We start from the raw sequence: 14,737 nt of genomic DNA on the forward strand, positions 1-14,737 counted from the left end.
TGGATAGAGATTGTGACTGCTGTGGCAGAGCACGAGGAAGAAGCACGGGCCTCTGCGGGGGCGGTCGCTGCGGCGATACTGGCTTCGGGAAGGTGGCTGGGAGGAATTGGATAGAGGTTGTGACTGCTGCGGCAGAGCACGAGGAAGAAGCACGGGCCTCTGCGGGGGTGGTCGCTGCGGCGATACTGGCTTCGGGAAGGTGGCTGGGAGGAATTGGATAGAGGTTGTGACTGCTGCGGCAGAGCACGAGGAAGAAGCACGGGCCTCTGCGGGGGCGGTCGCTGCGGCGATACTGGCTTCGGGAAGGTGGCTGGGAGGAATTGGATAGAGGTTGTGACTGCTGCGGCAGAGCACGAGGAAGAAGCACGGGCCCCTGCGAGGGCGGTCGCTGCGGCGATACTGGCTTCGGGAAGGTGACTTGGAAGAATTGGATAGTGGTTGTGACTGCTGCGGCAGAGCACGAGGAAGAAGCACGGGCCTCTGCGGGGGCGGTCACTGCGGCGATACTGGCTTCAGGAAGGTGGCTGGGAGGAATTGGATAGAGATTGTGACTGCTGCGGCAGAGCACGAGGAAGAAGCACGGGCCTCTGCGGGGGCGGTCGCTGCGGCGATACTGGCTTCGGGAAGGTGGCTGGGAGGAATTGGATAGAGGTTGTGACTGCTGCGGCAGAGCACGAGGAAGAAGCACGGGCCTCTGCGGGGGTGGTCGCTGCGGCGATACTGGCTTCGGGAAGGTGGCTGGGAGGAATTGGATAGAGGTTGTGACTGCTGCGGCAGAGCACGAGGAAGAAGCACGGGCCCCTGCGAGGGCGGTCGCTGCGGCGATACTGGCTTCGGGAAGGTGACTGGGAGGGATTGGAAAGTGGTTGTGACTGCTGCGGCAGGGCACAGGAGGAAGCACGTGCCCCTGAGGGGGCGGTCGCTGCGGCGATACTGGCTTCTGTAGAATTGGTGTCTGCGGCGGCAGAGCATGAGTTGGCTGCGGGAGAGTATTAGAAAGCATTGGCCCCTGAGGCTTCTGATGAAATGCATTTGCTGCGTTGGATCGTTGGGGGGAAACAGGGCTCTGGCCGAACTGAGGGTGGCTGGGGATTTCTTAGTTGATATTTAAATGAGTCTGGTGATGAGTGACCGGTGGGCTTCTCTGATGAGGGCACGGTCAGACCTGATGTAAGTCTTGAATGCTTCAGATGACCAGCGTCCGAGCGCTTGAATCTGACGTTGTGAAAGGCCCTTTTGTGCGGCTGTAGTAGCTGCGCCAATGCGGAAGGAATGACTGGAGAAATGATCTGCTGGGATGCCGGAGTGGAGCAAAACTGACTTCAGGTGTTTTGGGAACCAGAAGCATGTGGCGGGTAGGTTTGAATCGTCTACAAAGAGCGGTTCGGATGGTGATTTGACTTGAGATCTTCTAAAACAGAGGTAGGCTACGAGGGTTTGGTATGGCTGGAGTGGAGTTTGAAGATTGAAGATGTAGATAAAATGTCCTCTTCTGGCTCGATCTTTCTTGCTTTGCTTGATGAGTCGAGCGCTGATAGATCTGAAAAGTTGGGATGGATTGTGGGATCGTAATTTGCCGTGGTGGGGATTTCAGAACATCTGAGAAATCCAAAGAAAGCCATGAACATGAACATGGCATCTAGCGTGCGTGCTGTATGTTTGGAGTGGTATCCTCTGCGAAGGGTTGTAATACATTTGCTCAAAATTTCTAGAGTGATGGGTTGTCTAGCATCTGGGAGAGCGGGTCGGGTTCTCTGGATGCCTTTTATGAGCATGGAAGCTTGAGAGCTGGCTATGACTGGGGAAGGGGCATTGAAAATTAATTTATGGAAAAATTGGATTCCGCTCAAGTATCCTTTGATTGAGCTTGCTTGGAGATTTTTGATGGTACTTAGGAAGGAGATAAATGATGTGATGGAGAGGAGAGAGAAATCTGGGAAGGGGAGGTTATAGATGTGGTGAAATACTTTGAAGTTTCTCCAGGCTTTGAGATAATGCTGTATGGTCCTGGGGGAGACAGCTTGAATGATGGCGTCGAGTGAAACGTCCAGCATGGCTTTTAAAGGGTGATTTAGATGAAGATCAATTCTGAATATGGAGGTACAGGTGTTGGATAGAGGTCCGCATCCGGCGCCAGCTGCCTGAATTTCTGCTAGAATCTGTGTCCTGATGTTGCTGGACACTGGAGGCGGTTCCAGGACGGGGGCATTGATGGGCACCGGCATAGGGGCTGCTGAGGCCAATGAAAATTGAGGGCGGGCCTGAGGCAGAGCGAGGAGGGAGGGAATTGCGGCCGCTGGAGCAGCTGATGGAGGCTGCCTCACGTTAGCGGCGCCATCCGGGCGGTGGCTTTAAGGAGGGAGGGAAGACCGAAGCCCTGGGGGAGGTAAGGAACACTTTGAGTCGGGGTCTGTATCGCTAATGGAGGCAGCCTCACAATCGTGGTTGACATTGGCGCCGCTACTCAACCTGTTAGAGGGTGGAAAGGTGCTTTCGCAGGCATACGCCCCCCCCGGATGCCAGTCCTACATGTCGCCACGCAGGACGTGGGCTGACACCGGGTTTACGCGAAGGTTGTTAACCCTTGCGAAGGTGTTTGGGCGTAGCCCAACCCGCAGCTCTACAGATGTCTGATAGAGAGGCGCTTCTGCCAGTGCCCAGGAGGTGGCAAAACTACATGTGGAGTGAGCCCTCTCTGCCAATGGGCATGCGAGATTCCGAGATCGGAATGCCGTCGTAACGGCGTTCACGACCCAGTGTGCCAGCCTCTGTTTTGAGACAGCCTTCCCCTTCTGCTGTCCTCCAACAGACACTGAGCTGGTCAGAGCTTCAGAGCTCTGCGTGCGGTCCAGCACGTCCTGGACACAACACTGATCGGGTTGGGTCTTCCTCCCCTATGGGGAGCGTCTGCAAGTTCACCACTTGGCCCCGGAGGGAGTAGTGGGAACCTCTTGGGCACGCATCCGGGCCTGGGTCTCAAGATAACGTGAGAGTTTCCAGGGCCGAATTTAAGGCAATCCGGAGACACGGAGGATGCTCGGTGGTCCCCTACCCTCTTGAAGGAATTGAGCGCCGTCAGGAGGGCCGTCTTACACTGTTAGGAAGATCGGAACCTCCGAGGGGCTCTTGGGGGGCACTGAGGCTCCCCAGGACCAGTTAGGGTCCCAAGAGGGTATGGAGCGGAGATGAGGCGGATTCCGCCCTCTCGCGCCCCTTAGAAACCTGGTGACCAGGTCGTGTTGCCCTAGAAACTTTCCACCGACTGAGTCGTGATGAGTGGCAATAGCGACTACATACACATTCAGTGTGGAGGGGAGATGTTAGTCTCCAGTCTCGTAAGAAGGAAAACACAATCCTGATCTAGCACCTCAGTGGGTCTTTCTCATTGAGAGAGACACCAGGACGAGAAGAGGCGCCTTCTAGAGGCGTGTAACCGCCTAGTAGATGGGGCCCTAGCCTGGGTGATGGTCTCTGCCATAGAGAGGGAGTAGCCATCTCAGGATCTTCTCGTCCCATCTAGAGACCAGACATGGGTGTTCCAGAGGTCTGATCTGGGATGCCAGAACGTGTCCCTCCCCTGACAGAGCAATGGTTCAGGGGGAGTCGCTGTCCAGAGCATCAGCTCTGAAGCCATGTGCGGTTAGACCGGTGTGGTGTAACCAATAACACTTGGTGCTCCTGCTCCCTGACCTTGCACAGCGTCTGTCCCGGGGTGTGTGTGGCCCGCAGGGAACGGGTCACCTGTTGACTCCACCGGAGGAGGCGTCGAGCAAGTTGTGTTAGCTGCTGTGAGCGAACGCCACCCTGACGATCTGTGTACGCTATAGCTGTAGTGCTGTCCTTGGACCAGCACATGTTTGTCTTGCACGAGAGGCCGTAGCCTGCTCAGTGCAAGTAGCACAGCCCACAACTCTTGGCAATTGATATGCCAGCGCAGGCGTGGGTTCGTCCAACGCCCCTCCTGCGTGCCCGTTACACACTGCACCGCACCCCTGCAGGGAGACGTCAGTCGTCACCACGACCTGTCTCATAACCTGCCCAGAGGGACCTGAGTCCGTTGAAAAAGTCATGGAAGACTTGGGGTTATGGTGTGTCGGAAGCAGGGCGTCATCACCATGCGCCTGCTGCCGGTGTGCCACGCTCTCCTCGGAACTCGACTCTGAAACCAGTGTTGGAGCGGTCTCATGTGCATCAACCCGAGGGGTATTAACCCGCGAGGACGCCATGTGTCCCAGGAGCCTCTGAATTATTTCAGGGGGACAGCTGTCTGCCTAAAATGTTCATTTCAGACAGTTCAACACTGGTTGGGTGCATACTGGGGACCTGGAGTCCCAATCGATCTAGTTGCCGGAGCACCAGGTCCCTTTGTGTGCATAACAGATCTCACGAGTGTGCCAAGATAGCCATAATTTGGCTAATTGCCACGGTCTGCTTCACCGTCAAAAACTGCTGAGCGCAGTCCTCGACTATGTTACCAATAACCCACCCTTCGAGATGAGTGCATCAAGAAAGCGGACTTCCTTGGTGTCACTCTTCTGCACAAGGTATAGCCGGGGGTGTCTCTCCTGGACCACTACCGTGGACATTGTCCGACCCAGGGCCCGCGCCGCCACCTTAGTCGCCCGTAGAGCGCTGTCAGTGGCGGCACGGAGATCCTGCATTATACCAGGGTCGGCCTTACGCTCGTGAAGCTCTCTCCACGCCCTGGCCTGGCGGACCTGCAGGATGGCCATGGCATAGAGAGAGGAGGCAGCCTGGCCCGCGGCAGTGTAAGGCTTCGACACCAGTGATGCCGAAGTCCTATACGCTTTGGACGGTAGGCGTGGCCGATTCCCCCAAAGAGGTAGCCGCCCGCGGCACAGGTGCACCGCAGGCGCCTGTTCCACCCGGGGGATCTCGACGTAGCCTTTGGCTGCCCCACCAACGAGGGAAGTAAGGGAGCCGGAGCTGGTTTCACTGGAACGGTCCGTGAGTGGAGCGCTCCAAGTATTACACAGCTCCTGATGCACCTCCGGGAAAAACATGGCACTCCGACCTCAGGAACCACGCATCCCCGGGTTAGCATGGATGACATCACTTCTGCTTCCTCCTGAACTCGACCGCTGGGGGTGGAGCTTGGATTCGTCAGAGTCGGGTGCCAGTCTCCCTCCGATGCTGCGAGCGGCATCTCATCTACGTCACACATTGTTTCCGAGTATGTGCATGAGGATCCGGACGGTATGCCACCGCCGGTTGGGGAACGTTTAGAAGAGCGATCAGGGTGCAATCGGCCCGTGAGCACTTAGCTGGCGGGTTTACGTTCGCAGAGTTCCCCATATCACTAACGCTCCTACGTGGGTGGTCATCAGGGCCGTAGCCACAGATGTCACAGCCCAGGTAGCAGACGAAATGGTGGCTGGTTCCCGTAGGAAGACAGCCTCCCGTGACCGCAACTTCTGAATGACAATGAATGACTGTCCGCAGTGCGGGCAGATGTGTAAACGAACGCTGCTTCAGCGTGCTGGACGCCCAGACGCCTAACGCAGCAATCGTGTCCATCCCCCTTCTCGATGAGGGTGCCGCACCCAAGAGAACAGCGGGACATGCCGCGCTGTAGAATGCTCAGTCAGTCCTGAAAATTACTTTTTTAGAAAAAATCTCTAACACCTCCGGAATCGCCGAGACGCCCAGGGGAAGGTCGCTGCAGGTAAGGACGATCCGCTGCAACACGTCGTAGATCCGGCAATGTAGAAGAAGAAGAATTCATTGAATTCGTTCTGTTCGTAGTCATGAGCGAAGGCTCTGAAGAACAAAAGGTAAATGAATGCTGCACGCCGGCATACTTTTATACCGGATATCCGGGGCGGAGCCCGGCATGCAAATTCAACGTCGAGAGACCGACAGAAAGGGAACTAAGATTTCATCAGCAGTTTGTCTGGGTCCACAGTAGAAACAACACCATGAATTCAATGCGAGGGGACCCACATTGTGTGTAGATAGAAATATCTCATTCTAAGGTAATAAAAACATAACGCTTCTTTGTGTAAGCTCTTTACTGAAGACATTGTTATATATACTATATTGCATTTCTGTCAAAAGATCCTCCAAAAAATTACACACTGGACCTTTAAATCTACCTCAGAAAGATTTTTTCCACACCAATGAGTTCCACCTGAGGTTTTCTTGCTGGCTTATTTCTTGCAGAAGTTTTTAAGAACATTTCATACATATGGTGAATTATGTTTGATTATAAACGGTATATTATCTATCTGTGACCGAATAAAAATGCTTAAAAATGGTTTCGTAGTCCATAGTCCTATAATGTAGTTAGAAGAATGTTTCTATCTGTATACTGGTACTGTATACTGTCATGATCCTGCCTCACTTTGTAAAGCTTTTCTAGCCTTGTGGCTGGATCATGACAGTCCCACATGTTTTGTGTGGAAGCGCATGGTATTGTTTGCTATTATGGCCATGTACTCTCCTGTCATGTTTTGACCCCACTCGTTTCCTCGTTTAGCTTCTCGCCAGTGTTTGATTCCCCACACCCGCCTTTGTAGATGTTCTTACTGTACATCATGTCCTGGTTCCCGAATCTCTAGTTTTGTCAAGTTTTTGAAGAGTGATTAGTTAAGTTGATCCTGTCTCTCTTGTTTTTACCCCCTTTGTTTTGAAGTTCTCTGTTCTGTTCTCGTTTGCCCCATCATGGGTATTTATGTTTTGATTGTGTTTTGTACCCGCTGCCTGCATTTGGGTTCTCCTTCCTAGAGTCCGTGACAGTATACTGTATGGTCATCCAGTGATAAAGAGATAAAGTGTTCTAACATGATCTAAAAAAGCATCAATGAAACAGAGGTGGACTCTGAATCTCATTTTGAAATGACACTAAATACTGAAATATTAATATTCCTCTTCTTCCTCCATGTTTTTAGTCTGGGTTCTGTGGAGCATAAGTTGACTTATGAAACTGTGGCTTGCTTTTGTTTTTTTTTTCAAAGTCACTTTGGGTGCTAAATGGTTTCTGAATGATGTCATGGTTGTTACAGTTAATGACCTCTTATTGAAGCTGTTTCAGCTCAGAAAACTGAATGAGTTCACTTGAATGTAATTGTTATTTGTGTATTGTGCTCTTGACAGAGAATACAGGCTGGGTGAGATTGGGAACTGATAATAGAGGATACTGATACAGCAGAGCACAGGGGTACGTTTCATTAGCTGAACTATTTTTAACTGGGCACAACATCTCTAAAATACAACCCTTGTGACACCAGACACTTTAAATACAGTGGGACCACAGACATCCATGACTCATGTGTGCATAGACAAACAGTTGAACATGTATTATGTTTGGTGTTTTCAGTTCAACATTCAATAATATATGAGAAACACATTTTTGCCCATATGCATAAAACCTCATCAAGAGAATCTGAAAGTGGACTGAAACATTTAGAATCAAACACTTTTTTGCATAATTCCTCCTTGCATCTCATAAGCCCATTCTTGTATTCAGCAAGAAACCAATAATTAAAAGATAATTGCTATGCGAAACTTCTGTACATAAGAGAAATATTCCCACAACATACCCCGATATACACAGATGGACCTGAATCTGAAAAGCAGGCAGCAGCAGCTTGTGTGTGAGGATATACGCATGCATCCCTGACCAAAGGTCACTTTTCACTGCAGACGTAATGTTCTCTTCTGACAATCGCTGGGATCAAGTCATGAATACATCCGAATACAATGTTTGTTAAACTCCTGTCTCCTGAGATCAGATTTTGAAGGAAGCATAGACGTATCATTTAGCAGTAGCTGCTAGCGCCTTTGCTGCCACTAGCATGACGACAAGTAAACAAATGAATAAATATTTTTTTAACCAGTTAACCATTACAGAATTGCTAGTTTGTATGGTGTTTAGGGTATTATTCCAACAGGATTTAATGAGGTTCTATTGGTTCCCATCTGCCAGAGAACATCCCACCAATAGAATCCATCACACACCAGTAGACCAACCCAGTCTAAAGGCAGTTTGTGGCATAGACACGAAATTTGGAATCTATTCATTTGTATTCGTGGACACGAATATTGCTATTTTAATGTTGTGTTAGTGAGCACAACATTTTTTTGATGTCACTGAGCACGACTTTCAAAACACAGACTGCGGAACCTGATATCAAAAGAATTTTGTCTAACCAACACCTTACTTCACCCCAAACCCTAAGACCACAGCCGCGAAGGCTAAATTAGCTAAAAACGTGAGTTTCACGAGGTGGTAAAGCGATGATAATTGACTCCCCTAACCCCACCCCTAAACCTGATGTCACAGAGGAAAAGTCAAAACATACCAATGAGATCGTAGGAACAAGAAATTTGCACGAATGAGCCACCTTATAAATAGCTATGAATTCCACATATTCATTACACATATGAAAGATATTGCATATTAAAATACTTAAATTAGATTGAAAGTCGTGCTGGGTGACATGAAAAAAGGGGAAAATGTGTGTCAGTGAACACAAATGAATAGACTGTGTTGAGTAGACATCATTATAGTTTCCATTTAAACCAATATAATTCCCATTACAACCATTAAATTAATGAAATATTCTATTGTTTTTGGGAGAGCTCAATTGTTTTTTTCTCCAGCATATTGCTTTAAATCACATTGTGTTGCATCGATTGGAAATTGGAGCGCATCGTAGTAGGGGTGAATGGTATTAGATCGCATCAGGAGCTGCCTCATACGTCTTTTGTATGTATCTTATTGTTGCCTTTACATCGAGATGCGTATCCAATCGGCCTCAGTCAAGGAGATGCACATCTCTAGTCATTATGAATCATTGACTCAAACTGTTAAAAAAGCAGATCCAATCAGGAACTCATCACCGCTGTGTGCAGTTCTGCTCTGTTTACAATGATTTTAATTTGCAAAGTAGAAAACGATTGACAACATGCCATTTATTAATATCCCTAAAGTTTTTTTGCTCCTTTCAAACATAAACTTGATTGTTTTCTTAACTTTCATAAAATCTTTTCAAGTTTTCCTGTGTCTCAGTGGTTAAGAGCAGGGCGTTAGCATCTCCAAGGTCATGGGTTTGATTCCAGGACATTGCACATAATCAGTAACAGATGTATGGTATAATGCACTGTAAGTGTCTTAAGCCACTTTTAAGCCACATTTATATGTTTATATGAGGATATTTCGATTAGTGGTGGGCCGTTAACGGCGTTGCTGCCGTTAATCTATTCTCAAAGTTGGGTTGGGAGCTGGGTCTATACTACGCAAGCTATGATGACTTTCACTTTGATATTTTAGCGCGGATGTATATCTAGCTGAATTGCGTTGTACCGGGCGAGAATGAGATTTTTCAACCCGCCTGATTCGCGCAATTCGCGTCATTCGCACCTCCTCATCATCTCATGACCAGGGCTTCATTTGCGCCGCAAGTAGGTCTATCGCGTCTTTGCATTGACTTAACATGTAAATCACTCGCGCTTGACGCGCCATTCGCGTTTGGTCTGAACACAACATAACGTTGCTGTGAAATTACCACATCAAACGTGACGTGCTAAGATGGATGCAGCTATGAAGCCGCCGGGTTTGCTTCAGGGAAACACATTTTTTAAGAAGCTTCCCAATGGAAACATCGACAAGACTAAGGTTGTTTGCACCTTGTGCAATGCGGAATTGGTTTAAAAAAACACTTTCTCTCAACAGGTAGTGGTCTAGCTTTAGTTGAAACCAGTAACTTTGTATTGAGATCTAATGTATTATGGCTCCTGTATGACATATCGCTTGTTGCTCCCTCACTCTTTGTAAGTCGCTTTGGATAAAAGCGTCTGCTAAATGACTAAATGTAAATGTACTGTAGGAGCTCTTCCAGTCTCAAGTACCACCTAAACGCAAATCATCCCTTAGCTAATGCGGAAGTAAACACAAGTACATCTTATGGAACATAATTTATTTTCATCACCAATTATCATAGTAGAACAGCTTTCTCAAGCAGTTTGTGATGCATTTTGGAAACAGGAGATGAGCCCCTGGTCTAATGCGCCACCTGGCTTGAGAAACCCGTTCTCAAAGACTTACTTTTAGTCATTATTTGGGTAGCACACATATTCTGAATGCCTTCGGAATTCAAATGAGCCATTTTAATCTAGATTAATCTATGCCCACCACTAATTTCGATATTTGTACAAGAATGCAATACAAAAATGTTTTACATTTGAAATATCACTCCTATTGTTCAATTCTTCCCCATGTAGTAAACTATAATGTCATTCACCATATGGACAAGGTTTGTCAAAGCATCTCGCTCTCTGTCCCACTCACAGCAGGAGTCTGATCTGTATGAAGCTTTAGAAGGTCCTAAACACATGACACGTTCCACACTGTACACACCGCACACCCGCTTTCTATCACATCAAACACAAATATCACCTCCTGAACTCACTGACTCACATTCAGACATGCCTTTGATTGACATGAAGATTATCACAGTGGCTAATATTTCATTTCCACACACAAACAGTCAAGATTTATTATCTAAAATAAAGGTATTGTGTAAAATATAAGAGAATGTGTGTATTGATCAGTGGAGAGCTCTCTCTCTCTCTCTCTCTCTCTCTCATTCCCAGTAACATACTGAAGAGTCTCCGCTGATTTAACCTTGAAATGGGAGATATTTCCAATACATTGACAGCGTGAGCTTCAAGAGAAGAGAAAGTGAAGAGGGGGAGGCAGAAGCTGAAACACATTATGAAACGTAAAAATCCAGCGTATGTTGAACATAGAATATGGACATGAGAGTAGACGGGTCCAGAAGAACATTAATGAAGACACGAGTGGGACCGGATGAAGAACACAGACAGACACACTGAGACGTTGCTTGTGTGGAAATGATCTGATGTGTGTTTAATTTTTCCTTAGTTTCCTCCAGTTTCTGATCTCTGCTCTGTCAAAGCAGTATTGTGTCTCAACATAAACATTTGATCTAGCAATGAGGAAAATCTTCACAGTTAACAGACAAAAAAAATATTTGGAGGAATGTTAGCGACTGACATTTCTGGTACTGTTTGCTTTTCTAAATTCTTAAAAATATCTATTTTGTGTTCAAAAGAACAAATAAAATGATACAATATTTTTCTACTTTGGTGGTCAACGATGTCACAGAAATGTCACTTGGTAAAAATCTTTATATATCTTTCTCTGTGTTCATCAGAACAAAGACTTTCATACAGATTGTGAACGACGTGAGGGTGAGTAAATGATGACAGAATTCTCATTTTTTGGTGAACTGTCCCTTTAACAAATAAACTGTGTGATTCAATAACTGTAGAACTGTACATGAAGCTTGTAAACGTGTTTGTTAATTGTTGCAGATATATTTATTTCTTTACTAATTTATAACGTATGCAGATACAGTTCACCCCCAAAAAAGTATTTATTTTCTAACACGCATTTGTAAATCTGTATGTTACTCTTTATTTTCAAAAGAAGATAATTTGAGAAATGTCTCAGTGGCTTTATGTTCATACAACGGATGTCAACGGGGTTTAGTGTTGTCTGATTATCCACATTCTACAAAATAACTTCTTTTGTGTTCTGAAAATGAAAAAGTGATATACGGGTGAAGCATTTCTTTAAATTCATATTCAAATATATTCTAGATTGTTTTATTTCAGGTAAAGTGACCGCACAAGCCAAACGCCTCTGAAATGTGACTAAGTGCTGTTTCACAATTGATAATGGCCACTTCACTCTCAGATCCAAAGCACAAGTGTTTCTCTCTCTGCACACATTTACTACACACACACACAACACTCTTATTCTGCAGTATTCTCTACACAAACACACACGCAACCATCTTGTTCAATGTTTTACACGACTAGTTGGAGTCTTTTCACATAAAAGTTAGAATGAGGCAAAGATATAACTGATTTTATACAATACACACATCTCATCTCTTCAGAAATCCACTGCTCAGAGAGTTTTCATGTCCCGTGGCTCTTAAAGCACTTCTGATGGGATGAGGTCACAACACAATGGAGAAGCGAGCCAGTACATCTGTGGTGTAGCCGGAGGGCACACTTACACCCGTTCACCCTATTACTCTACATCCCCATCTCTAACCTCTCAGCAGGCAGACAGAGGGTCTTTCTTCTCTTAATCGGACCCTCGGGCTCTCTCATCCTCTTAACATGCCAACACATGCCACATCACCATCCACCGCGTCCCATCACAGCATGAAATCACGGATGTGTTAGACAGCGGTAATGTGAAATACTGCCACAGTTTCATGCTTCAAAGCTGACGGCACAGTCAGGTGAAGTTTAGTTGTAGTGCTGTTGATTGTTAAAGCAGATGTGAGTTTACCTTCTGAAGCAATTGAGAGCCAGAATACTTGGCTGCGATGGACTTGATCTCACCACCAAACGCTGAAGACCAAAGTTTTACACTGGAAAAGAAGAAAGGATTCCAAAATGTACAATTCCTCACCATACATGGCTGTTTTGATGACATTATCATTTTTACTCTTTCTAAACAAGAATTTCAGCGATTGTAAATAGTTCTGTGTGAACTAGTATGAAAAGGTTATGTATAAGCACATGAGAAATGAGAGGATGATGATGTTTGTATAAAGCGAAAGATCTACTCACAGAGACGGAGGAATGCCTGAATGAGATCCAGAGGTGTTGTGTGTAATCCACAGCAGAAGATAATAACCCAAAACACTCTTCATGTTTCTAATGATGACGAGATGATGATCCTCAAACTCACCTCACATGTATTCACACAGCACCAGCTGTATTCTCCGCTTATACTGCAGCTTTACTCCATCACATGAAATAAGCTGTCTCCTCTCTTCTCTCTCTCTCTCTCTCTCTCTCTCTCTCTCTCTCTCTCTCTGTATCGTGTCGATGAGAGGATGCTGCTGTGAAATGGAGTACAAGCACATGCTTCTACAGAGAACAGCTCCACATGATTTCACAAAAAAACCTAAAAAAACACATCCCATGTGTTAATCAACATGTCTGAATTGTTTTTAATAAAGCTATGTTTGATTTATGTGAAATGTTAAAAGAACTATGATTTGACCATATTAATGCATGATGATCATTGTGCCGCACATTTATTTCATGTCCTCTTTATAAAAAACTATATTCATCAGTTACTTTTTGAGCCAAAAAAAGAAGTCTCCGGACTGCAGGGACCAGAGAGAAAAGTGCAAGTTTAGCAAATCCACAGCCAGAGATGAATTATTTATAGACTGGATCACAGAACTTCAAAAATGCATGAAGAGTGAGGGAGATTTAGGAGATGCAAGGTTAAACTTATCATGTTGAAGCAAATGAACTTTCACTCAATTTCACACGTTACATGCAAACAACACCATTACTACTTACAAATGACTGACGTGAAAGACCACACAAGAAGACTGAATACTTTTATTTGCATAAATTAATTCTGTTTCCTAATGAATGCTGTAGCAAATATGATATTTTGTGGGATTTATGCATGTTTAACCCTATTACATGTGTACAATGAAAAATGTCAAACTTATTACAGAGATATCTATACATTTCTTAATTTGTGGCTCCATCTAGTGGACATGATTCTTACTTCATCTCATTGACATGATATCTGCATGATCATTTTGATTTGCTGAGGAAATATTTTTTTCAAACCCTTACCCAAATGACGCGAGGGACTCTTCAGTGAATAATCAAGCCGTGGTGTTGCCTCTCACAATTTACTGTATTTTGATCAATGGAATCACTCAATTCTGGCTCTGTATAGCTATAAAAGAAGTGATCTGTGGATGAACGAGGGATGTCTGTGTGTTTTTGAGGAAATAATCATGTTAATATGAAGAATACAAAGACAGTCTAAAAAAGGAAAATGTTATAAATATTTAATGTTCATTATTGTTTTTTTCTTAACAAGAAGGACCCCAACCTTAAGAGGAGCTGGTTCAATTTGTTATCATCTTTAAAATGAAGATAAGAGGAGGATGATAAATATACACGAGAGTGGTTGCAGTGGAGAGCAGGTGCAGAAGCTATAACCAGGTCAAACAGCATCATAAGGACCAGAAAAGATTGTACAGTAAACTGCTTCAGATATAATAGACAGTAACGAACACTCGGATAAAGTCTTTGAACATGACTAAACCAGAGGTCATGTAGCAGCGGCAGACACATGACAGCTCCAGCACAGATTACAGAGAGGCTACAAGACACCTGTAAACGACTTTGAACATGAGATTGACGATGAGGGGTTAAATGTGTTCAAAATGAGAAGAAAACATCACACAATGTGCAGTATAGGGTGAATTTCATCATATAGAGAAAGGTTCAGTGTCCAGGGGCCGGTGTCATAAACTGCTTAGAATAGTCTTAGAAGTAAGTCAACAATTTGTTTTCTGCAAGACAGGTCACAACTTCTTTAAATCAGTAACTGAATATAATAAGGCAGATTGTTCTCATTGAAATCTGAAGAAATTGCTAGTCAATGAGACTTGTCTTAAATTAGCGGTTAAGTTTATGCAACTGCGCCCAGGTATAGACAAGGTTATGTTTTGCTGTTAAAGAGCACACTTCATTTAAAGAGTGTGAATTCAGTAAGATCAGCCATTTGGTTGTTTTCATCTACGTTCCAAGGCTCCCCTCTTGTGGCTGATAATGGTACTGCAGTTTCATCAGAGTAGTCATGACCGAAATATCTTTGTTCTGATGAACACAGAGAGATATTTGG

General features: G+C 45.5%; 1 protein-coding gene across 1 annotated transcript in view; it reads right to left on the minus strand.

Moving 5' to 3' along the window:
• cacna2d3a (calcium channel, voltage-dependent, alpha 2/delta subunit 3a) overlaps positions 1-12,831 on the minus strand; it is a 97,464-nt gene extending 84,633 nt beyond the window's left edge. The window contains 2 exon segments of the mRNA XM_056729754.1: positions 12,356-12,437; positions 12,640-12,831. Of these exon segments, the coding sequence (XP_056585732.1) occupies positions 12,356-12,437; positions 12,640-12,722 (165 nt within the window). The 5' untranslated portion in view covers positions 12,723-12,831.
• Positions 12,832-14,737: the final 1,906 nt, after the last annotated feature.

This window comes from Triplophysa dalaica, chromosome 18, assembly GCF_015846415.1.
Source record: "Triplophysa dalaica isolate WHDGS20190420 chromosome 18, ASM1584641v1, whole genome shotgun sequence".
Lineage (NCBI taxonomy): Eukaryota > Metazoa > Chordata > Actinopteri > Cypriniformes > Nemacheilidae > Triplophysa > Triplophysa dalaica.